The sequence below is a fragment of the Oncorhynchus mykiss genome, chromosome 8 (genome assembly GCF_057628025.1).
Source record: "Oncorhynchus mykiss isolate SJ-2025 chromosome 8, ASM5762802v1, whole genome shotgun sequence".
NCBI classification, from domain to species: domain Eukaryota; kingdom Metazoa; phylum Chordata; class Actinopteri; order Salmoniformes; family Salmonidae; genus Oncorhynchus; species Oncorhynchus mykiss.
Window position 1 is genome coordinate 28,898,183 of NC_143029.1, and position 26,919 is coordinate 28,925,101.

Here is a 26,919-nt window from a genome sequence, read left to right on the forward strand (position 1 = left end):
TAAAAAGGTCAGATTAAGCTGTTCTCTGTAAGCTAGCAAATGTTAGCCAGTTAGCTTGGGTGCTTGACTGCTGTTGTTAGGTCAGAACTCTCGGATCAACCCTACTCCTCGGCCAGAGAGTCCAGTGTGCGCTCTGAACACTCCGAGAGCAAAACACTCTGAATTTATGAACAGACAATCTGAAAATGCTCTTAGTTTATGGATGTCCAGAGTGCACTCTGAGCACACTGGCACTCCAGATTAAATTTGCGTACCCTCCCGTAGCATAAACCAGCCTTTAGTCTTGAAATCTTTGGTTGTTTAGTACATGACCTCACACGTGAATCCTTAAAGAGATGAGTGGGGCTAAGGCTTTAGAGGGTGTGAACGATGCTGAAAGGGTGTAGACAAAGAAGAGCTCTCCATTAGGTGTACCAGAACATTCTAGGGACATTTTCTCAGAAGTGAGTTTGTCAACTTTCAAAGCAGAATTACTTTCCCATATACTATTTTCTATCTCTGAGTCTCTACTTTACTCCAACGTAAAAAAAAAAAAGGACAACGTAAGACTACTACGGTCTTGCTACATAAAACCGAATCGAGCCGGTCAGTGACATATGGTACTCAGTGATGTGTTGTGTTGGATTTGCACCAAACACAATGCTTTATATTCAGGACAAAAAGTTAATTTCTTTGCCACATTTTTTTGCAGTATTACTAAGTACCTGGTTGCAAACAAGATGCATGTTTTAGAATATTTGTATTCTGTATAGCCTTCCTTCTTTTAACTCTGTCTTTTAGGTTAGTATTCTGGAGTAACTACAATATTGTTAATCCATCGTCAGTTCTCATGTAACCACCATTAAACTTTGTAACTATTTTAAAATCACCATGGGCCTCATGGTGAAATTCCTGAGCAGTTTCCTTCCTCTCTGGCAACTGAATTAGGAAGGACGCCTTTGTCCTTGTAGTGGCTGGGTGTATTGATAATTAATCATTAGTAACTTCAACATGCTCAAAAAGATATTTAGCGACTGTTCTTTTTGTTTTTACACATCGGTGCCATTCTTTGCGAGGCATTGAAAAACTTCCCTGGTATTTGTGGTTGAATCCATGCTTGAAACTCACTACTCAATGGAGGGAATTTACAGATAAAATTATCTGTGGGATACAGCGATGGGGTAGTTATTCAAAAATCATGTTAACCACTATTATTGAACATGGAATACGAACATGCAACTTATTATGTGATTTGTTAATTAAGCAAAAAAAAAAACGTTTTACTGCTGAACTTACATGTTTAATTAATTTAAAACCTCTCTGGGATATGTGGGACGCGTCCCACCTGGCCAAAAGCCAGTGAAAATGCAGAGCACCAAATTCAAATAAATTACTATAAAAATAAAACTTTCATGAAATCACACACGCAATATAGCAAATTAAAGCTACACGTGTTGTGAATCCAGCCAACATGTCAGATTTCAAAAAGGCTTTTCGGCAAAAGAAAACAATGCTATTATCTGAGAGTAGCACCTCTGTAAACAAAGAGAGAAATTGGGAGAGGGTGTGGTGATTGCCATCTAAGAGCTAACATCATTTTTGCGGCATTGCTGATTGATTGAGAGATTCAAGGAGTAACATCATTAAAACTTGTTAGGGATAGGGGGCAGTATTTTCACTTTGGATGAATTGCGTGCCCATAGTGAACTGCATCCTACTCTGTCCTAGATTGCTAATATATGCATATTATTATTACTATTGGATAGAAAACACTCTGACATTTCTAAAACTGTTTGAATTATGTCTGTGAGTATAACAGAACTCATAGGGCAGGCAATCTTCCAAACAGGAAGTGAAATTCTGAATACATGTCTATTTTCAAGTCATCGCCTATCCACTTCCAAATAAGATATGGATCTGGTAGCACTTCCTACGCCTTCCACTAGATGTCCTCATTCAGTAGAACGTGGAATGGAGCTTCTGGTGTGAACTTTTGTCTGTGGGTGTCACCATTGTTCCATTTGGCTGCAGATGAAAACGTATGCTCCGGTTGGAACGTTATTGGATATATATGAAAATAACATCCTGAAGATTGATTCTCTACTTAGTTTGACCAGTTTATTCGACCTGGAATATATATTTTTGAAGTTTTCGTCCGAGTTCTCCTGGACCAGCGTCAGCTTTTGGGCACGTGAGCTGAAAGTGCTAGCAAATGCAGCTAATTGGACACTAGTATTGGACATTATGGAACAAAACAACGATTTATTGTGGAACTAGGACTCCTTGCACTGCATTCTGATGAAAGAGCATCAAAGGTAAGGGAATATTTATGATGTAATTTCGTATTTCTGTTGACTCCAACATGGCGGAGAAATATATTTACGTCTGAGCGCTGTCTCAGATTATTGCATGATAGGCTTTTTTCATAACGTTTAAAAAAGATCTGACACAGCGGTTGCATTAAGAACCAGTGTATATTTAATTATATGTAGAACATGTATCTTTAGTCAAAGTTTATGATGAGTATTTCTGTTATCTGGCGTAGCTTTCTATAATTCCTCTGGATATTTTGGAGGCATTTCTGAACATGGCGTCAATGTAAACCGAGATTTGTGGATATAAATATGCATCTTATTGAACAAAACATAAATGTATTGTGTAACTTGTCATATGAGTGTCATCTGATGAAGATTTTCAAAAGGTCTTTGGCTGGGAATTTTTTCTTTTTTTTTTTCCTTTTGGTGGTGGTCTAACATAAATATATGTTGTGTTTTCGCTGTAAAACATTTTAAAAATCGGACATGATGGGTAGATGAACAAGATGTTTACCTTTCATTTTCTGTATTGGACTTGTTAATGTGTGAAAGTTAAATATTTCTAAAGAATATTTTTGAATTCCCTGCGCCACCTTTTCAGCTGAATGGGAGGGGGGGGGGGGGGGGGGGGGAGTTCCCCTAGGGGATCACCTTGCTATAACAGGTTTTAAGTAACATAATAGATGCAAAGCATTGCATATTTACATTCATGTACTTCGAAATTACTTTTTTGCTTTGCCCCTGAAGCATTTAAATGCATGGCACTCCCACATCATATGAATGAATGTGCCTAGCCTACCTGATTTAGGGCACACAGTGAACAGTTGAGAGTTGCGATCAATTTAATTGGAAAACATTTTCTTGGTGTTAAATACAGTCTGTGAACAAACTTAAAATGTATACATTTATGGTTCGGATTATGGGATGCCAAGGTCTTATTTTAGAAATAGAAATTGTGTGAGCAATAATAGGACCAAAGAGTAGTTTACATTATTTAAGGGGTATATGACTGTGTCACGGACCCCTCTGGAACATTCATCACGCACACCTGTCCCCTATTCTCAATGATTAGTATATATGTTACCTTTGTTTTCCATGGTCTTGTCGGTTATTGTTACAATGTCCGTTTGTGCGTGTGAATGCCTGTGCTGTGTGTTTTGGGCTTTCGTGCCCTTGTGGATTGCGCAGATGATTACGGATCTCGTCCCGTGCGTTAATCATTGTGCGCATGTCTATTTATTCGAGGAACTCCTCGCTCTTTAGTTTGCGTTTCAACCCTGTGTTTTGTGTACGTGTTTGTTTAGTCTTTGTCCCCGTGTCTTTACACGGTACGCCGTAATTTGGGCTGAATAAAAACCCTATTTCGCATTCCTTTGTCTGTCTCCCAAATCTCTGCATGCCAACATGACAGACTGAAGACCACCTCTAGGAGGTACCATTCTCTCTTTACTCAGCCAGGGGCAGAAGAATCATGTCTAAACCAATTTTGGATGGGGAGAAATGCTAGTGAAATGCTGGAAATGTCTGGAAATACAATTCAAAGTTTGGTGCAGATAGTCCTTCTACGTCTTTCTCTATGTGAGTTTGTACATTTTATCAGGAAACGTTTACTTTGCCCTATACATTTTAAAACCACACTATGAATTTTAGCCCAATAGCCAGATTTGGGAGCCATGGAAAGCATTGAGCTACAAAAATTCAGCTGTGGCAATATATTAGTATTGACAATAGATATTCTGCTGGTTAAAGCAACTGGTATATTATTTCATCTATCTTTCATCTACCAGGTGGCGTAGCGGGCAGCGGTTGTGAGTTGATGGGAGTAAATAGGTGGATCCAATGGGGTAGCGGAATCCTCCGACGACCAGGCGGGAATGGGGTAAATGATCCGGGTGAGTAACTGAAGACAGAACAAACGGAGGTAAGTTTAAGGCAAGCAATACGTAAAAAACAACAAAACAAATTCTATCCAACTTGAGGCTGATACTATGGCACAACATACTGTTCATGGCTAACGATCCGGCAGGGAATGGATGTCAGGTCAGAGCTTTTGAAGGGGAGAGGTGATGATCAGGACAGGTGTGCAGATTACTGATGGGATACAGGTGCGGGTGAACATCGATCTCCCAACAAGCTAATTCGCCCGGCAACCAGACAGGGTGCGTTCCAGGACACCGGAGACACACTCCAGGACAGAAACACAGGCAAACACAGACTCAGGAAGCGGGATTCGTGACAGGTACGACAGTTGAACTAAGCTCATGTGTCGTTTATAAGTTTATAAGTTATATTCATTAATGGGCGCATATCATTAATGTATAAGTCCAAAAATATATTTAGCAACACATTTAAATAGACCACACAGGCTGATATAGGAAATATGGCAACTAGACACAAACTGGCACCCAAGTCCTATTTTCCAGTCCACAAAAAAATCAAAAAATCATTACAAATATTCTCAAATTCAAATAGGTTCAAACTCCACAGAAAACAGTATATATCAGCCTTTGGTATAGAGTTTACAGTAAAACTCGGAAATGCTTAACATTAAATTATCATGCAATAAATAGAAGCTCTTCAATTGTCATGCAGTCAATAAAAGCTTCAATAATTATGCAATAAATAATCAAGTTATATGTGCTCTATGGAGTGGGCAAAGAAACAGTAACAGCGAGAAACCGGACTGTACTGTATGCCCTGGGCCAGTTTTCTACGAGCAGCACCACTCGCTAGTCTACAAGCAACACCAAAGAAGAAAACAAAAACAAAGTAAAGCTAAAGCATTTACAAAATAGCTTTGATGCATATATCCTAGTGTCCTCCTGCAGGCTGGACCGAAGTTTCCAATATTCCACGGCCTTAGCAGTCCATTGTTCTCAGATGCGCATGACCCCGTCTCTCTCCTGAGAGAGGACGAAGTGAGGGAGAGACCACACTGCTGCAACTAGACCCTAGGAGAAGCGGAAAAGACCACAGGATGAGTGCCATTGTCTGGATGAATACTAGTAACTCACTCACTCCAAAATTGTAGGTAATCTGAAGATCGTCCCTTAATAGTACGGCTATAGAGGGTTGTCTGGAAGGCTGTAGTCACGGGTAGTATTGGCATCGAAGATTCGAGGTGAAGATGCTCTACTTGGAGCTTCCGGTGTCTGGGCTGGGAGAAGCGGTCAGGTTTCTCCTCCCCGGAGTTGCTTGGCTCTGTTTTGAATCGCTACTTTTTTATGCAGGTAACCAGCCAATGTAGAAACGCCAGGTGGAGGTCAGCTAACAATACTTCTGTGTCGAAACCTGCAGAGGGGAAAAGTTCTCCAAACAATAGCACAAGCACTATACCTCAATCATTCATAGGAGTCTATGCTCAGTTCATAGTAGGTGATTGTTTGTTAATCAGTTCATGTCAGATCAATCAGGCCTGGGTACGGTTAGAGTGTTGGGCCAGTAACTGAAAGGTCGCTCGTTCAAATCCCCGAGCCGACATGATATAACAATCTGTCAATCTGCTCTTGGGCAAGGCACTTAAGTCTAATTGCTCCAGGGTCACTGTTGATAATGGTTGACATTGGCTGTGACCCCACTCTCCAAGGGTGTATAAGGGGGAGTTGGGATATGCAATAAACACACACCAAATGATTATCAGTTCCATTCATTCTCAGTCTATGCATTACCCACTGAGCAAAAACTGTTTGAATCAACATTGTTTCCACATCATTTCAACACAAAAATGTAATGCGATAACGTAGGGGGATTTCGTCTTTTTTTTACCCAACCTTTAAACCTACATTAATGACATGGTAAAATGTTTTGTTGATTTCACGTTGAATTCACGTTGGTTGACAACTCAACCAAATGTAAATTAAAACTAAACGTTGAACTGAAGTCTGTGCCAATGTAACAGGGTTGGTTATGTTTCCACTTGCCTCTAAAGAAATGTTTATTTAATGTTCAAGCATTCAACTCTGATGACAATAAGGTGTGTTGTGATTGGCCCCGCTTGCAGATAGGGGGAGATCGTGAACGTCAGGTCTTCCCAGTATGAAAATGTGATGCAAGGGGTAGGTCACGTTCTGAATACTGTTTTCTATTTTCTATTTTACAATGTGTACAAGTTTGCTGTACGTTACTGATTTATACATGTGTGGGCATATGGTACCTGTTAGGGATTGAGGGGCTTTCTGGGATGTGCTTTGGCATATGATTGCTGTAAATAAGTGTGTTAGCTAGCGTACACTGATGTAATGGTCACATAAGCCACTGCTAACACAGTTGTCTTCATGCTACAGATTTGGCCATCGACAGCCATCAATACCGTTAAGCCCTGCACAACTAATGTGCTGTTTCCCATTTAACAACAGGTATTTACACACGTTATATTTTGTATTGTATTTTTGTATTTTGTTCGCCCAGTATGAAAATGTGATGCAAGGGATTTTGCCATCGACAGCCATCAATACCGTTAAGCCCTGCACAACTAACGTGCTGTTTCCCATTTAACAACAGCAGAAATAAATTATGCTCAACTGGGACCACTGGTCGAAGTGATTTATTTTGAGAAAACACAACGCATGGAGAGTACATATACATCTGTTACACCCAGTGGGTAGTTGATCACATTAGTTGATCTTTCATGTCTAAAGCGTAACGGCGCATACCAAAGTAGCACCAGAGCTTGGACCTCCTGATCCTCTTCAAACTCTGGGGTGTGACTCAACTCAGACCCTGACCCTTCTGACACAGACCCCACCTGTGGAACTCAACCTCCCAGGCCTATGTGGCTTAGCTACGGGATGTGTGCAGGCTGGCTCAGGAGAGGCAGAGGTTACAGAGGGCCCTACTGGAGGCACTATAAAGGAACCTCCAGGGGGCGCTATAGTCAGTGCTACAGGTGAGATTGCTACAGATGGCCCTACACAGGGTGCTAAAGGGGGCCTTACAGGGGGCTCTACAGTTGATGGTACAGGTGGCCCTACACAGGGTGCTAAAGGGGGCCTTACAGGGGGCTCTACAGTTGATGGTACAGGTGGCCCTACAGGGGATGCAAGAGCAGGAAGTGTGGCAAGTGGCAGCTCCCTAACAGCAGGTCCTGGTGGAGGCAGTACTAGGAAAGGAAGTGCAGTGGTACAGGTAACTGGCAAAATAATGGGAACAATCGAGTAACTGAGATATCCAAAGTATATTGAAAGCAGGTTTTTCCACATAGGTGTGGTTCCTGAGTGAATTAAGCAATTAACATCCCATCATGCTTATGTATAGAAATGCTGGGCAAGCCATTATTTTGGCTACGCCCCATAGGAAGGCAATGCCCCTATCCACAAAGCACGAGTGGTCACTGAATGGTTTGATGAGCAGGAAAATGATGTAAACTATATGCCATGGCCATCTGAGTCACCGGAGGTCAACCAAATTGAACATTTATGGGATATTCTTGAGCGGCGCCTGAGACATTGCATTTTCCATCACCATCAACAAAACACCAAATTATGGAATTTCTCGTGGAAGAAAGGTGTCCATCCCTCCAATAGAGCTCCAGACACTTGTAGATATGCCAAGGTGCATTGAAGCTGTTCTGGATTGTGGTGGCTCAACGCCTTATTAGGACACTTTATGCTGGCGTTTCCTTTATTTTGGCAGTTACCTGTACCTGTTCCTGAAGGACAGTGATGCTGTCTCATTGCAACCTGATGGGGCTCCACTGGTTCAGCTGGCAGATGTTCTACTTCAGCATAACATGGGCGGAGATTGTTGCGATGGATGGTACCGGTCCGACCCTCCCTCCCTTCAGGGCGAAGTGTATAGCAAGCACTATACCTCAATCATTCATAATAGAGTCTTTGCTCAGTTCATAGTAGGTGATTGTTCGTTAATCAGTTTGTCAAGTTAATCAGTTCTATTCATTCTCAGCCTATGCAAATTAGTTAATCTTTCATATCAGACGGTGAGAGCAAAACAGTAGATGTCATTTGATAAGTATTGTTGATTTACCAAAATAGATTTCAATTGCAATATTTATAGTATTTTTTTATGACCACTGTGGAATTTCTTCTGATAATTGGGTATATTCCGCTGGAAGGTGACTTCCATGTATTTCTGATCACGGAAACAATCAAGTATTTTTTGGTGAGGTGGGGAGATACACTTTTTCTATGGGTTTTCCTTAAATATGGGTATGAGTGATCATCAATCATGCAATAGTCCATTTGTCCAGTAATTTAATGGTCCAAAAATTACTAATCGATTGTATTCATTAGGTTGTGTAATAATTACATAGTTTCCATGTTTATGTGTTTCCACTTTTATGTGTCCAGCATTCCTGGATTAGTAATAATTGTTGATTAGAATGTGTGTGTGTGCGCGTGCTTGCACTTCACTTCAGACAAACTCCTCATGAGGGCGCCAAATAACTACAGAGCGCCAAACTACCATGGCTGACCCTGTAAAACAACACATTTCATACCACCTCATACTACCAGACTGTAGCATGGCTATACCACACAACCCAAACAAGTGCATTACTCATGCAATGTACTGTCCATGTTATGATGGCCCACATTTCTTCAAAAACAATCATCTACATTGTGTACATCTACATTTTATCTTGGAATGTTTGTCAAATTCGATTGTGATCCATCATTAGATTAGATTCAAAATGTATACGGTAGAGGCAGACGTTCTAGTCTTGAAACACATCTGAGAAGCAATCCATTCTGTATCCATGATTGAGAACTACTTTGTTCGGCATTATAAACTTAGTACGGTATGTAAATAAAAAACATGTCAAGGTAAAGGAAACTAATAATCAACTGTTGATTGACAGATGAACAGCCCACCTTTTCTGCATAATCCATCACATGTGATCCATCCAGTACATATACTGTAAGATATGGGAGTCTGGTTCCACTTCCAGCACAGTGGTCTACTCTGTCTGAACTGAGGAACGCCACATAATATAGTATTTATTAGGATCCTCTGACTCTGTCTTTACTAGCTCACAGCTCATTTCAACTAAGTAAGAGCAAATCATAACGGTAAGTTAGGAAGCAGACATTTTATATACATGCATTTTGATATATTGTTTTTAAATGCTTCTCTCGGATTCTCCAGTGAATTTTACAGATGATAACACACAATAGATGGGGATTTATGTGACATTGCTGTTGTTTGCTTTTACTTGAGTTGAGTGCAACACATATCTATGTCATTTCACATTCTGGATTGTTTGGTGCAATCTTTATTATGCTGCGCTAAATGTGAATGTAGAGATAACAATTTCATTGCAAATGTGGTCGAACTATCAAAAATTCCTAGAATTGCATTCATATAACTGAACATATAAATCCTATAATTGCATGTGTGGTTGAACTATCATATAATACGTATATGATGATGCCTCAATTAGAGTGTTATGTATTTTCTTCCTACCTCGTATGATTCTTGTTATTTGTTGCACTGCACCTTTTCCCCCCATTCTCCTTAAAGTGATCAGGTAAAAACAGTTTGAGAAACCATGAAAGGTCAAACTATTTAGAAAGCATTAGCTGAAGGAGATGATATGGTAAATCACACTATTGTTTTTTTACCACACAGTAGAATTGTATGGGTTGATAATACAACCATGCTCCTTCGTTGAGCAAGGGTTTTATTTCACTCACAGTGTCAGTCGTGTCAAGCGTTAGCATATAGTTGTCTAGTACAATTTTGAAATGAGGAATTATTACGCACACCCAGATGGGTGACACACCCTGTGTGTTACTATCTTCACAATACATACCTGTGTGTTACTATCTTTACAATACATGCCTGTGTGTTACTATCTTTACTATACATACCTGTGTGTTACTATCTTTACAATACATACCTGTGTGTTACTATCTTTACAATACATACCTGTGTGTTACTATCTTTACAATACATACCTGTGTGTTACTATCTTTACTATACATACTGTACCTGGGTGATACTATCTTTACAATACATACCTGTGTGTTACTATCTTTACAATACATACCTGTGTGTTACTATCTTTACTATACATACTGTACCTGGGTGATACTATCTTTACAATACATACCTGTGTGTTACTATCTTTACAATACATACCTGTGTGTTACTATCTTCACAATACATACCTGTGTGTTACTATCTTCACAATACATACCTGTGTGTTACTATCTTTACAATACATACCTGTGTGTTACTATCTTTACTATAGATACCTGTGTGTTACTATCTTTACTATACATACTGTACCTGGGTGATACTATCTTTACAATACATGCCTGTGTGATACTATCTTTACTATACATGCCTCTTGTGGCTTGATTATACCACCGAGTCGATGATGAGGCTGCTTTAAGATACTTGAGGAGGTTGTTGTTGACCTTCTGTCTTGTCGCGGTGTTCTTGTTCTTTTGTTTTCCTGTTGCCTGGGCCCTAATTCTATCACCAGAAGGTTGGAGAGTCAAGCATCTACTGTGTCTTCACTGAAGGTTGTGATGCGTGTGTGTGTGTGTGTGTGTGTAAGAGAGGGAGAGAGGAAGTGTGTGTGTGCACGCACACATATATGTGTGTTAGAGACCATCTACCAGGTGCATAGGATTAGGCTCTTGGCAGCCATTCAAAAATGATTAAATCAGCGTTTTGCTTAATTGCTAATTAACTCAACTAGGCTTACTTTGTGCAGGGCACTTGAGTCCAAGCCGGGTCTTTGTGGGGTTATTAGAGGTTGTGTTGTAAGTCATTGGGATCATGCTAACTAAGGTGGCAGTCCAATTGACTGGCAAGTACATGTCCTTCAAGGTGTAATATTTCAAAGGTATCAATCTACTAACCATGTTGAATAGGTCATGTTTATCTTCTGAGGTGGTTAGCATACAAGATTTGCTATTGTCCTAGGTTTGAATTAGACATTGACTGTCGGACGTACTAATGGACTGAACCAATGCTAACCCACTCACGGGGTGCCGGCGCTAATACTCTGATATTTGTTGGGTTTCTGTCATTGGTCATTCACTTTGTGAATGCCTATCCCCCCTGAAATAAGTTTTAATACTGATGTTTTAATTTGGTTTCATTACGATAGGAAAGAATGAAAGTCGACTATCTACAGAACGTGCCTTCATCAGATGCAACCAGAAGCTACACCTTCACCAGCAATGAGGGGAAGCGCTGTGTGGCATGGAGACGCTATGATGGGTCTATGTATTTCACTGCTGAGCCTGAAGAGTGAGTATGCCTCAACCTTACTATAGTATGTTCCCATATTACAGTATTTTAAGTACACCATAAAGGAGCAATCACCTAACCATGGATCTGTTAAAACTACCTCGACAACATCCGCTGAAAAGGCAGAGCGCCAAATTCAAAAATATTTTTGGGAAATATTTAACTTTCATACATTCACAAGTGCAATACACCAAATTAAAGCTTAACTTCTTGTTAATCTACCCATCGTGTCCGATTTCAAAAAGGCTTTACAGCAAAAGCACACCATATGATTATGTTAGGTCAGAGCCAAGTCACAAAAACACTTACAGCCATTTTCCAGCCAAAGAGAGGGGGGGGAAAAAGCAGAAATAGAGATAAAATTAATCACTAACCTTTGATGATCTTCATCAGATGACATCATAGAACTTCATGTTACACAATACATGTATGTTTTGTTTGATGAAGTTCATATTTATATCCAAAAATCTCAGTTTACATTGGCGCGTTATTTCCAGTAATGTTGTGCCTCGAAAACATCCGGCGAATTTGCAGAGAGCAACATCAATTTACAGGGGGCGGCAGGGTAGCCTAGTGGTTGGACGCGTAACCGAAAGGTTGCAAGTTCATATCCCCGAGCTGACAAGGTACAAATCTGTCGTTCTGCCTCTGAACAGGCAGTTAACCCACTGTTCCTAGGCCGTCATTGAAAATAAGAATTTGTTCTTAACTGACTTGCCTAGTTAAATAAAGGTTAAATAAAAAAAATAAAAAAATACTCATCATACACTTTGATAAAATATACAAGTGTTATGCACAGAATTATAGATATACTTCTCCTTAATGCAACCGCTGTATCAGATTTCAAAAAAGCTTTACGGAAAAAGCAAACCATGCTATAATCTGAGTACGGCACTCAGACACAAAAACAAGCCATACAGATACCCGCCATGTTGTGGAGTCAGTAAAAGTCAGAAATAGCATTATAAATATTAACTTACCTTTGATGATCTTCATCAGAATGCACTCCCAGGAATCCCAGTTCCACAACAAATGTTTATTTTACAGTTCTATTACAGTTCGTATGTCCAACGATGTATAGAATCAATCTTTAGAATGTTTTTAACATAAATCTTCAATTATGTTCCAACCGGAGAATTCCTTTGTCTTTAGAAATGCAACGGAACACAGGTCGCTCTCACGGGCGCACGGTCAGCTCATGGTCTTCTGCCAGACCTCTACAATCCTCAGATTTCCCACTTCCTGGTTGGATATTTCTCAGGTTTTCATCTGCCATATGAGTTCTGTTATACTCACAGACATCATTCAAACAGTTTTAGAAACTTCAGAGTGTTTTCTATCCAAATCTACTAACTACTAATATGCATATATTAGCTTCTGGGCCTGAGTAGCAGGCAGTTTACTCTGGGCGCGCTTTTTATCCGAACGTGAACGTGCTGCCCCCTGTCCCAAACAGGTTTTAACTGAAAGTTTCATAGCTACCATAGCACTTAACTCCTCTTGAATACCCAGCCCCACATCAGCAAGGGAGTAACAATTGTCAAATCAATGTTGACGGTCAATCGTCTGTGAACTGAAAAAACTGAACTGAACAAAATTAGCCAGATTAGGTACTTGGCTCTTCTATGAGTGTGAAAGTGTTTGTCTGTGTGCAAATGTCTATGTTCTATTCTTCGCATCACTTGTTATTGAATACAACTCAAGTAGAGAACCTGCACTTAATTTTCTCGATTCTCTTTGAGGCTGGTCGACCCGGTCGTCAAAGCCATTAAGGTTGGTGCTGTGGGTGCTCTGACGGAGATGGTGAAGACTGGGAGAAACCTGACGGAGAGGAATAAATTGGGGTGGCTGCCTCTGCACGAGGCCGCAACCCATGGGAAGAAGGAATGCCTTGATATCTTACTGGAAGGTGAGCCACAAAGTGTTGGGATTGTGCCAATCCCCATACCATCACACCCGATTAAATATCAAAACTGTTTTTGGAATTCCTGTTGCATCTGTTATTAGCCCCCTTCAACCAGGCATTGAATGTAAATAAATTAGCACTAGTGTCGAAAGAGACCTTTCACAATACTTACTGCATTAATTTCAAAACGACTTCTTGCTGAATACCCATGAGGGATAAGCTAGCGATAATGTATGAAGGTTTACTGTGCTAATAAAGTGCCATGCCAGGTTTTTGACTTGACACGGTCTGATTTCACAGTATCTTCTCAATTCTGCAACGTCTAAATGTCTAAATGCCATGTGATTCTTAAACACCCAACATTTTAAACTGTCATTATGATCACACTTGTTCATACAACTACTAATCCTGTCCTGTCATTGAATCCAGCCCACCCTGAGGTGATTAACAGGTGCACAATGAAGGGCCAGACTCCTCTCTTCCTAGCTGTGGTGGCTGAACATGTGTCCTGTGTCCAGTGCCTGCTGGAGAAAGGAGCTAACCCCGTCATCGCTGACAAGGACAGGGAAACCCCTCTATATAAAGGTACATACTGTACCTATGCATAAAGGACACCCGCATGCCATTCTTTGAGACAATGATTGCAAGTTTGGGTAATGTGAAGTTATTTTGTCACATAACCAAATCTTACAGTGTCCATATTAAGACAGCATCAATCTAGCTCATTTAGTTTTTTAACATTCAGATTTATAGCCATAGGATGATCGGGCTGTATTCAACAAAACATGTGTTCACTGTTTCTCTCCCTCTCTCTAACAATCCATCCATATGTCCCGTTCAAAGCTTGCGAGGGAGAGAATGTTGAGATCGTGGCAATGCTTTTGGGCTTCGGGGCCGGGGTGAACAAGCATTGTATTCAGGGCTGGACCGCCCTCCACGAGGCTGTGATCCGCAACAACATGGAGATATGTGTGCTGCTGATGAAGGCGGGGGCCAAGCTCAGTCCAGTCAACATGTATGGTATCACTCCCCTGTTCGCTGCAGCCCAGACTGGACATGCTGAAGTACTGAACTTCCTCATCACCAATGGTAACCAGTATGCTGGCTTGGGCGTTGATTTGTGTGTTGATTGGCTTAAGTGCAGATAAAAGCTTTTGTCATCAGCTTTATTAGATATGTGATTCCTATCACATTCCAGGTTGAATTTATTATATTTTTCAAAGTATTTTTTCTCCCGCAAGACAATGTGATTGTGTTAATTAAACCGAACGGCATGCCACTGAAGTCGTACATCCTAAATGCTAAAGAAAGTTCCTAGTGACATTTGTCTCGTGTAAAAAGTCTGTGTGGGCCCTTTGATGATACAGGTGCAGACGTTAACAGCCAGGCGAACGATGGGGCAACACCGCTCTATGAAGCCTGTAAGAATGGACATGGGGAGATCGTGGAGCTCCTGCTGTCTCAGAAAGCAGATGCCAACAAACCCACCAAAGCTGGACTTCTGCCCATTCATATCGCTGCCCAACGTGGATATGATGAGTAGGTGGAAATATCATACATTCTCATACAATAACTACATTGTTACGACAATATGAATGGATTTGATGACAATGAAATCTTCATTCAAAGATTTTGTGGGAGTAAAGGTATCTATTCTGGTCTCCATTTTCACTTTATGGTGTTATGTGTAACGTCACTAACGTTTGTGAGGAAAGACCACACCTTGAAACATTTACATCTCCTCCCCTCTCGACAATCAATGGCTGTATATATATATACCACAGTTTACCCATTATATAACCAGATACTCTAGTGGCCGCTCTAACAATGAAAATAAATGTCTTCAAAAATGGAAGGCAGACGGGAGGCAAGGTCAAGTGGGAACAACAGGCACTATGGTTTTCACTAGTTACCACAGCAACAAAGTCAAAATGGACTATATCCTAAAAATGTATGAAAACAAAAATGTGCTTTTTGGTTTTAATTTAAGGTTAGGGTTAGGCATAAGGTTTGCAGTGTAGTTAGGGTTAGGTTTAGAAATCACAGAAATTGTAGAATCAGGTCAGGTTTATGACTTTATGACCAGGCACAATTCTGATATAAAGTGTTATTTCTCAAAGTTGCCACGATGTCACGTTTCCTACTGATATCAGTATACTCGTACTTGTAAGCTAATGCACTTCTTAACATAGTAACAACCAAAACATCACAAAACTTATATTCGATCAAATCAAATCAAACTTGATTTGTCACATGCGCCGAATACAACAAGGTGTAGACCTTACCGTAAAATGCTTACTTACAAGCCGATAACCAACAGTGCAGTTCAAGAAGAGCTAAGAAAATATTTAATAAACTAAAGTAAAAAAATAATAAAAAGTAACACAATAACATAACAATAACGAGGCAATATACAGGGGGTACCGTGAGGTAATTTTTACATGTAGGTAGGGGTGAAGTGACTATGCATAAATAATAAACAGCGAGTAGCAGCAGTGTACAAAACAAATGTAATAGTACAGTGGCCATTTGATTCATTGTTCAGCAGTCTTATGGCTGGGGGGTAAGCCAAACGTAGCAAATCAGCCATTACATTTTATGTTAACTAAATTCGACACCCTCATGAACATCCATACAAAAACTTGTTTAAATGGAAAGAAAACGTATCGTACTGGAGAAGACATATTTTGGGTTGAGATATCTTGGGATTCATGCTTTACAGTTTTATTTTGGTTCGTTTGCTACCTTCAGGCTCTTTAACCTCTCATTTCACGATTTACTCTTCGGCTCAGGGAGTATGCAGCCCACTCTCAAGACCACGCTTTCCACGAGCACGTCTACCTACCGACACCTCCATAGCCCTGCTTCAACAAACACAAAAGATTATCTCCCGGCATCGTGCAAGCCTCACTCCTTGGTGGACACATGAAACTTTTCTGAAAACAGCATACAAGTCCCGGCAATTCATTTATAATTCATTTTTATATATTTATTTTTATTTCACCTTTATTTAACCAGGTTGAGAACAAGTTCTCATTTACAACTAGGACCTGGCCAAGATAAAGCAAAGCAGTGCGAAAAAAAAAAAAAAAAAAACAACAACACAGACTTACACATTAACAAACGTACAGTCGGGCCTCCCGGGTGGCGCAGTGGTTAAGGGCGCTGTACTGCAGCGCCAGCTGTGCCATCAGAGTCCCTGGGTTCGCGCCCAGGCTCTGTCGTAACCGGCCGCGACCGGGAGGTCCGTGGGGTGACGCACAATTGGCCTAGCGTAGTCCGAGATAGGGAGGGATTGGTCGGTAGGGATCTCCTTGTCTCATCGCGCACCAGCGACTCCTGTGGCGGGCCGGGCGCAGTGCGCGCTAGCCAAGGTTGCCAGGTGCACGGTGTAGCCTCCGACACATTGGTGCAGCTGGCTTCCGGGTTGGATGCGCTCTGTGTTAAGAAGCAGTACGGCTGGTTGGGGTGTGTATCGGAGGACGCATGACATTCAACCTTCGTCTCTCCCGTGTAAATGAGACAAGATAGTAGCTACTACAACAATTGGATACCATGAAATTGGGGAGAAAAAGGGGTAAAATAAAAAAAATAAAAAAAAAAATAATAATAATAATAATAATAAAACGTACAGTCAAGTGACACAATAGAAAAATATATGTACAGCGTGTGCAAATGTAGGAGAGTAGGGAGGAAAGGCAATAAATAGGCCACAAAGGCAAAATAATTACACTGGACACTGGAGTGATAGATGTGCAGATGTGCAGATGATGATGTGCAAGTAGAGATACTGGGATGCAAAAGAGTAAGAGGATAAGTAACAATATGGGGATGAGATAGTTTGGTGTGCTATTTACAGATTGGCTGTGTACAGGTACAGTGATCGGTAAGCTGCTCTGACAGCTGATGCTTAAAGTTAGAGAGGGAGATGTGGCTTCAGTGATTTTTGCAATTCGTTCCAGTCACCATTGCCGCTTGTTATTGACAGCAGAAAACTGGAAGGAAAGGTGGCCATCCGTTTTGTTTGAAAAAGCTAGCCTTAGCCTAACTGTCTGAGTATATTGGTTCCTGACTTCCCTGAAAAGTTGCATATCGTGGGGGCTATTCGATGATAATGCAGAACGCCACAGGATGTTTTTGTGCCTGTCAAGGGCAGTCACGTCTGGGGGGAACCAAGTTTTTAATTTTTTTTGAATGGGGCATGCTTATTTAAGATGGTGAAGAAAGCACTTTTGATGAGCAACCAGGCATCCCCTACTGACTGGATGAGGTCAATATCCTTCCAAGATACCCGGACCAGTTTGATTAGAAAGACCTGCTCGATGAAGTGATTTAGGGAGCTTTTGACAGTGATTAGGGGTAGTTGTTTGACCCGCGGACCCATTACGCATGCAGGCAATGAGGCAGTGATCGCTGAGATCCTGGTTGAAGACAGCAGAAGTGTATTTGAAGGGCAAGTTGGTCAGGATGATATCTAAGAGGGTGCCCATGGTTACAGATTTAGGGTTGTATCTGGCAGGTTCCTTGATCATTCGTGTGAGATTGAGGGCATCTATCTTAGATTGTAGGACGGCCGAGGTGTTAAGCATGTCCCAGTTTAGGTCACCTAACAGTACGAAATCTGAAGATAAATTGAGGGCTATCAATTCACATATGGTGTCCAGGGCACAGCTGGGGGCTGAAGGGGGTCTATAACAAGCGGCAATGGTGAGAGACTTGTTTCTGGAAAGGTGGATTTTTAAAAGTAGACACTCAAATGGTTTTGGCACAGACCTGGATAGTATGACAGAACTCTGCAGTAGATTGCAACTCCGCCCCCTTTGGCAGTTCTATCTTGTCGGAAAAAGTTATAGTTAGGAATGGAAATGTCAGGATATTTGGTGGCCTTCCTAAGCCAGGATTCAGACACAGCTAAAGCAGTGAATAAAACAAACTTAGGGAGGAGGCTTATAATGTTAACATGCATGACACCAAGGGTTTTACAGTTACAGAAGTAAAAAAAATGAGAGCGCCTAGGGAATGGGAGTGATGCTGGGGGCTTCAGGGCCTGGGTTAACCTCTACATCACCAGAGGAACAGAGGAGGAGTAGGATAAGGGTACGGCTAAAGGCTATAAGAACTGGCCGTCTAGTGTGTTCGGAACAGAGAGTAAAAGGAGCAGATTTCTGGTCGCGGAAGAATAGATTAAAGGCATAATGTACAGACAAGGGTATGGTAGGATGTGAGTACAGTTAAGACAGACCTAGGCATTGAGTGACGATGAGAAAGTTTTTTTCATCTCGGGAAAGTGTGCAGTAATTAGTCTCAAAGCAGTCCCTGTTCCACATTCTCCTCTGTGTTAACTCCATAGTTATTTTATATATTATGGGCTGACATCAAAAACCATACAGCTGCTAGGCTACACTCTCAGGAAAAAGGGTTCCAAAAAGGTTATTCAACTGTCACTGTGGGAGAATTCTTTGAAAAAAAACATTTGGATTTCCACGTAGAAAAAGGATTCTACCTGGAACCAAAAAGGGTTCTCCCACAGGGACTGCAGAAGAACCATTTTATGTCCTGGATGTCACATTGTGCCGTTTAAGGCAAGAATCTCATCGTTCTAAGCATTCTCCCTTCAATCCCGTTTTACCTTCATTCATGTTGTGTCATTGTGGACAGTGGTGTAAAGTAGTAAAAAGTAACAATAATTAAAATGACTACTTAAGTAGTTTTTGGGGGTACCTGTACTTTACTTTGTTATTAATACTTTTGACAGCTTTACTTTACTTTTACTGCACTTGTCACGCCCTGACCTTAGAGAGCCTTTTTATTTCTCTATTTGGCCGGGTATGGTTCCAATCAGAGCATCAAGCCCTCTGACATGTTCACGTTCTCGGACATCTCGGGAGTCCTGACCCTTCCTCTTTGGGGATTAACTCTGGGCCGAGAAGCAGAGACCACCAGGACTCTGTCTTCATCTCTCCCTCCCGATCCTTTAATGACCAAGTAAGCAACAACCTGAACCATAAAGCTCCTTCAACCATCCTTAACCATCAAGCTCCATCGACCAACCTGAACCATCAAGATCCTTCAAAAATCCTGAAACTTCAAGTTCCTTCCACCATCCCGATCTATCAAGATCCTTCAACCACCCTGAATCATCAAGCTCCATCAACCATCCTGAACCATCAAGCTCCTTCAACAATCCTGAACGTTCAAGATCCTTCCACCATCCGGTCTATCAAGATCCTTCAACCATGCTGAACCATCAAGCTTCGTCAACCATCCAAAACTGTCATGCTCGTTCAGTCATCCAGAGTCGTCCTCCAATCATGCGACAGCACCTCTTATGACACCTACCAAGAAGCTTTCATTCTACAACCACCTAAAAATCATCTAACCTCATTTCGAAGCCTGCATGACGTCATTCCACATTCATACCTTGTAACCTTTTCCTGCATTAAAATATCTCAAACATATTTATGTTGAAGATGTGGTCTGTACCTAAAGTAGTGAACTAAAAGTTATTGTTAGACAAAGCAGAATGTGCTGTAGATCGTCACCTAACCACACTAGGATTCTTTGAACCTCTTCGCTAATCTCCTATCCCGTCAACTATTCCCTATGCTTTTCCTATTCAGGATCGTGTCCAGACTGATCCAAGTCACCAGCAAGTCCAGAGTGCGACGCAGTGGCATCAGTCCCCTCCATCTTGCCGCCGAACACAACAAAGACAACACCCTGGAGGTTCTGATCGAGGCAGACTTCGACGTCAATGCCAAGCTGTCCAGCGACCGCTCTTCCATATACCAGGATCGACGAACCACTGCACTCTATTTTGCAGTCACCAACAGCAACGTTGATGCTGCTGCCATGCTTCTTGAGGCCGGCGCAAACCCCAACCTGGACATCTTCAACCCGCTACTGGTGGCTGTGAAGCAGGGTTGTGTCCAAATGGTGTGCTTACTGGTGGAGCACAGGGCAGACGTCAATGTTAAAATCCCAACTCACCCCACCTCGTTCCCGGCAAGTGTCATGTTCTGTATGAAGTATCTATCTCTGCTCAAGTACCTCTTGGACAATGGCTGTGACGCCCTATCCTGTTTCAAGTGTGAGCATGGCACCAAACCACACCCACCGATGAGGAATGTATACAAGGATGACCTGGGTCTCTGCCATGAGGAGCCAGGTGTGCAGGTAGGTGGGATTAGCAGAAAGATGGTTATTTTGTGGTTTGAGAGAAAATATGTTTGGGCAAGAGTTAGAAGGAAATTACGTGCTAGGTGGTTGGTTGGGGGTGGTCGACATGGGAATGTCAATAGTTTGAATCCAGGCATATTTCGTTTTTTACTGTTTTGTTTTCTAACCCTTACCTTAACCACTTGTTTGCATGCCAAAGTAGAACCTTACCCTAACCACTCACCAGCATGCCTCAACATAACCTGTTCACCTTGCATGTACATTTCTGTCATTTTGAGATTCAGAGAATGAGCGATTCTCAGGCTCTTAGAATTCTGTGTTTGTTGTGAGATCAAGTTGGCCACTCGTTTATTTAAATTTGATGGTAACGGTAACCACTGCACTGGCCCCCCAAAACCAGAGACTAGGGAGCAGTTTTACCACAGAATTTAAATAACTTAGTTGCAGTTACGTTTGCGGCATCTTGTGGCATGATGCTTCTAAATGCATTATGTATAGCATTACTTGATTCTGTCAAGGCTCAGGAGAAGACCCAGATGCAGACAGTTTCGAAGTAACAAAAGTTTAATACAAACACAGGGGGGCAGGCAAACGACAGGTCAAGAGCTGGCAGAGGTCAGTAGTCTAGAGCAGAGTCCAAAAGGTACAAAACAGCAGGCAGGCTCAGGGTCAGGGTCAGGGCAGGCAGAATGGTAAAAAAATGGGAAAGCTAGAAAACAGGACCTAGAGACACAAAGAGGAGCATTGGGAAAAAAACGCTGGTTGGGTTGATGAAACAAAACGAACTGGCAACAGACAAACACAGGTATAAATACACTGGGGATAATGAGGAAGATGGGCGACACCTGGAGGGGGTGGAGACAAGCACAAAGACAGGTGAAACAGATCAGGGTGTGACAGATTCCTTTTTCTACTCTACTGTCAGTTCTGTGACATTATCTCCAGTCCCTCAATACGTCATTGGGCAGGACCCATCATAGATGCACTTCTAGACTACGTCGGTAATGTGCAGCTGTGCTCCAGACTCATTGAACATCTGGACAGCTACGAGGCCTGGGCCTGTATCAAGGAGAAATCGAGTGAGTACCTTCTTCCTCAGGGTCCAACTGTCTAAACAGGTTAGATATAGTTACACAAGTTTGCAACAACCTTCAAATGTGTCAAAAAGGACATTTAAGGGTGACATTTTCCTAAAGTTCCCCCTCACAGAAATTGTTAGAACAAAGTCATAACATACATTGCGTTGCAGACTATAATTTCACATAGTTTACAGCGCAGGTGGCTTTGCGACAAGACAATGTTGCCCTAAGACATTTCCTAGTGAGTACAGGATTTTCCTTCTTCCATATGCTTTTATAACACTGTAACTAAAGATTATTTTATGGAGAACCTATACTTGTGCATGCCAATCCTTTATTCAACAGTACCCCCACGGAGCCTTTTGCAGTTGTGCAGGCTGAAGATCCGACATCGGGTGGGAGTCCACAGACTGAGGCAGATCAGCACCTTACCCCTACCGGGAAGACTTGTCAACTTTCTGAACCATGAGGAGTGATCCATAGCACAATAAGGACACTGGCATGGAATTCAATACTGTAGAGTTGCTAACATTCTGTTTATGCATGTGATTGTGTCTGGTTAAAGGTCAATTCTATATGCATACAGCTAATTGTAATATAAGGATTGACAAAGCTCATATGAGTTTACCACATTCTGAATCAATGCAGATTTAATCATTATTCTTTTACATTTTGGTTTACACACAAACATTTAGGAAACAATGTGGTAAGCCACCGAACGTTCCAAACAAACCCCTTCATTCAAAGAAAATTGAAGGAGCATGACAGGCCTGGCATTCTATTTCAATGCAGAGCGTGCAATCCGGACTTGTTTGAACAGGAAATCTTGCATTTTGTTACAATGGTGCTCTTACTTGATTTCACCCTTTATGAAAAAATGTTTTTTAATCTTGTTGCTTTTATTTCTTCAAGTAGAAGTGAAAAATGTACGTATCAGTATTTTGTTTTTATGTATGGAGTGAAACTTATATTCAATACTTATTGTGTGAATGCACATGCCTAATAAGCTCCCACCTTTATTTGTCTATCCATGTTACATGTACACAGTGTCACGTTATACATTTGATTTTTGTTGTGTTGTTCATAAGTTACTGTTGAATGGCTTGCAGCTTTAAGACTTTTGGTGTAATCAACCTTGGGAAGTTACATATTCATAGGAAATAAATTAACTAACACACACATACATCCCCCTTAAGCTCTACAGCCCCCTCTCCATTCCATTTTCGCAACAGAGCCCAGTGTTTTGAACACAACACTCCCTGCGCCCTTTGACCACCAGCACTTTCATGTCCCCTGCACCTGCCTCCCCTAGCCAGTGTCTCTCAGACGGTCAAAGGGACTATGAGGCTCACAGTAGATGGCAGCAGCGGCGGATATGCTGGCTTTGCATATCATTGTGTTCCCCCATGAGGACGGCTAAAAATACATGGGCCACTATAACCACCACCTGCTAGAAGAGGCCGGACCGCTGGATCAGGGTCAGATATTATCTTTAATCCTCCTGATGGTTAAAGTTAGGATTTGTGGTTTGATCATCTGATCCTGGATCTGTGGTTAAAGGAGACTTCTACCTCGAGCGAGTGAGTTTTTGGTACTGATGGGGAGCACAGAAGGGATAGTTCGGAGCTCTCTCTAGAACTGAAGCAGTAAGAGAATCTGTACGAACAGAGTTTGTCAATGACAGTCCTGGGTTCCCAATGAGTATGCATGGAGTATGCCTTTTATGGAAGGGGATTGCTAGTTCAAATCCCAGGTCTGATGGGGAAAATCAGGCAGAATGTAATCAGCTTCCCTCAAACTAAAACACTTTCTTAGGGCTAAAAACCAAAACTTTGTGATTTGTGGACATGGACCACTTCATCATAACGGCTTGAATGGTTGGATCATAGTGCTTATACAACTAGCGTGAGGGTTATGGGTCTGAAGATAATTGTGGTTAGACTTGTACTGCTTTTTAAATTGTTATGTATGGATTATGAATGTGTAAAGAAGTCCTTATGTTGGTACCATTCATTAAACTGTTACCCAACATGGAACATGGTATGTGTTAACTTTAAATCACTGTGAATTAAAGTTTCTGCTAAATGTACCAAGTAACACCACTGATTCCCTACACTTGGGCTGCCCAAACCTCTTCCTGGTGATCTACCATCCTACAGCTTTTCAGTACAGCTGATTCTACATATTAGCAGCTCACCAAGACCTTAGCTAGCTGAATCAGATATGTTAGGTTAGGGTTGGACTGAACACCTACAGGATGCTAGATCTCCAGGAAGAGGAATGGACAGCTCTGTGCTACACCAAGGGAAAACAACCACATGTAGACCTTACTGAATATCTACACGCCACTAGGTGGTAATATAGCTCCACTGCATTTCACAGAGACCAGCAGGAGCATTCAAATTGCTAACTAACAGAACAATATTCAGTCTTATATCTGCAAGTTGTGTCGAAATTTAAATTGTTCCTTTTTCCTGATGCTATCTTGATCTATGTTTTAGAAATGAACACTTGGGATGACGAAGTACATAGGCCTAGACCATTCTGGAAATATTGCATTCTTGGATGGCATATAAGCCTTTGCACCTCGTCAAATTAACTATAAATTAAGCCTTTGCCAATTTCATTTGACATATTTTTATGACATAAGGGCACTGGAAGAAATAAAACCAAATCAAATGCAACTTTATTTAGGGCTCTAATCAATCCGCATTGCTTCAGCATGCTTCAGCAATACAGGTTGAATAGATCTCATAAGGAGCATATCAACACACTTTACATACATTTACACTTTAAATAAAACCAAATCAAATGCAACTTTATTTAGGGCTCTAATCAATCCGCATTGCTTCAGCATGCTTCAGCAATACAGGTTGAATAGATCTCATAAGGAGCATATCAACACACTTTACATTCAAATTAACAAAGTAACACATATATTTTTAAATAAGACAAACTGTTTAGTTGTAAAAAAGACAGAAAAATTATATAATAAACAACGAAAGAAGACAGTTTGTTTTGGTTCAATTAGCCAGATGTGGAAACTCCTTTTGGCACTCGGTTCAACTGGCCAATCATCTCACAATTCAAAACTGTAGGCTGCAGTCCCTGTGTGTCCCAAATGACACCCTATTCTCTCTATAGTGCTCTATAGTCCCAACTCCCAGTTGCCATTTGGGACACAGTCCCAACTCCCAGTTAGTCACTTATGAAGTTGGGCCTGTGTCAGAGAGGTCAAGAAAGAACATGAATTATCTCCAAACCAGTGGTTAGGACGAGGCTGGGTTTATTACCCTTTGTTTTGGGAAAAAGTCTGGAGTGGACAAATAATGCTGACCAAAGGCAGTCTACTGGTTCCACTTTCAATGAGCCACTTTTTTTTGTAATGCATTAAAGATTATACATACTTAAGGATTTATATGGAATGCGCCCGAAATGCATCAATTTCCCTTCATAGTGCACTACTTTTGACATGGGCCCACAGTCCCCACCTCGAGGACAAAATATTTTAGTGGCCCCTCTTGGTGGAGGAGAGAAATTGTGCTGCAATTTTACACATTTTGCCATGTGGCGTAGAGAAAATGTTGCAGTTTTTAAGACAATTGTCTGCAATTCTACACATTTTTCCATGGGGCAGAGAGAACATTATTTCAGGTGATTCTACTCATTTTGCCATGGGATGGAGAAAATGTGCGTAATCTGTGTATAATGTAGGTAGAGGAGCCTCTGATCTTATCTGTAGGGAGCCTCTTTGAACTCACGGCCCCAACTGTTCGCCACCTCTGTCACACAATTCCCCCGTCAGCCACACATGACGGAAAAAACACCCTTGCTAGGGAACATTCAGCACCCTGTCTCTTTCTTGCTTTTTCACACCCGTCCTTGTAACAGAACGACGGATGACAAGTGAATTGACAACATGGGGTCTTTCTCTTCTTACACTCAGGAAAAGCCCTCCTTTCTTTCACCCGTCAGCCACACATGACGGACAAAACACCCTCGCTCGGGAATATTCTGCACCTCTGTATCTTTCTCACTTTCTCACACCCGTCCTTTTAAAAGACCGACGGATGACATGTGAATTGACAAAATGCGGGCTTTCTCTTCTTATAATCAGGAAAACCCCTCCTTTCTGCATGTGTTTTTGGTTGTTTTTGCTGTCTTTTGTTTAAATATGGATGCCGACTTCTGTTGGTTTGGGGTGTGTGGTGTATTGGGGGCCGCAAAGGGACCCCCTGTCAGTTGTGACTACTCTGTGGTAGAGTGAGGTAGTGTGGACTGTCAGACTTTGAAAAGTGGCCCGACACCCATTTGACTTATTCACTGACCCGGGCACACGGCCCACTGCTTCCATGCTGTCAATCACAGGAAGGTGAAATAAGGCTGTATTTTGAGCTACCAAGGCTCTCTCACAAACACGTACTGTATGTATTAGGTATCAGCATACATGTTGATGTGAACATTGAAATTCAATACTATAGAGTTAAAATTTGAATACAAACCCTGCGTGGGAATGTGTCACGTGACATCAAAATGATGTCATTTCCTGGTTGTAAACTATTTTGGGGGTTTCTTTTGCAAACAGCTAAAGATGTATTTTCATGATGCAATTAAAGTTCCAGTTCTCTGCCCCTTCCACTTGGAATAAGTTACAAAAGAACATACAATGACAGGAGCTTTGGTTTACAATGGAGTAATGAAGCAACACAAACATAGGCACAGACACATGCATACACACACATGATAACATATGCGCTATACACACACGTACACATGGATGTTGTGTTGTAGTTATGTGGTAGTGGAGTAGGGGCCTGAAATCTGTTATAAATGTATTGTAATGTTTTAAAAATGGTATAACTGACTTAATTTTGCCAGACCACAGGAAGATAAAACCTGATAAAATTCAAAAGTTAAATAAAAAATTCTAGTTGTTATCTGGTCTGACAACCATATAAGAAAATACAGTGCATTTAGAAATTATTCAGAAACATTTTGTTACGTTACAGCCTTATTCTAATCAATCTACACACAATACCCCATAACGACAAAGCAAAAACAAGTTTATAGAAATGTTTCCAAATGGATATAAAAAAAAAGGAAATATCAAATTCACATAAGTATTCAGACCCTTCACTCAGAACTTTGTTGAAGCAACTTTGGAAGCGATTACAGCATTGAGTCTTCTTGAGTATGACGCTACAAGCTTGGCACACCTGTATTTGGGGAGATTTTCCCA

At 41.3% G+C, this 26,919-nt stretch overlaps 1 protein-coding gene across 1 annotated transcript; it reads left to right on the top strand.

The window, feature by feature from the left end:
• Positions 1 to 11,297: 11,297 nt before the first annotated feature.
• LOC110529738 (ankyrin repeat and SOCS box protein 2) lies at positions 11,298 to 23,716 on the top strand. The gene is made up of 8 exons (XM_021612211.3): positions 11,298 to 11,516; positions 13,259 to 13,425; positions 13,852 to 14,007; positions 14,266 to 14,511; positions 14,790 to 14,961; positions 20,043 to 20,598; positions 21,527 to 21,680; positions 22,026 to 23,716. The coding sequence occupies exons 1-8, from the start codon at positions 11,380 to 11,382 to the stop codon at positions 22,154 to 22,156; spliced, it is 1,719 nt and encodes a 572-aa protein (XP_021467886.2). The 5' UTR covers positions 11,298 to 11,379; the 3' UTR covers positions 22,157 to 23,716.
• The last annotated feature ends 3,203 nt before the right edge of the window (positions 23,717 to 26,919 follow it).

Bases quoted from the DNA above. Each gene is read 5' to 3' on its own strand.
- LOC110529738 (XM_021612211.3), top strand. From the start codon at position 11,380: ATGAAAGTCGACTATCTACAGAACGTGCCTTCATCAGATGCAACCAGA. The intron at 13,426-13,851 runs GTGAGCCACAAA...CATTGAATCCAG, and splicing joins CCTTGATATCTTACTGGAAG to CCCACCCTGAGGTGATTAAC. The intron at 14,962-20,042 runs GTAGGTGGAAAT...TTTCCTATTCAG, and splicing joins GCCCAACGTGGATATGATGA to GATCGTGTCCAGACTGATCC.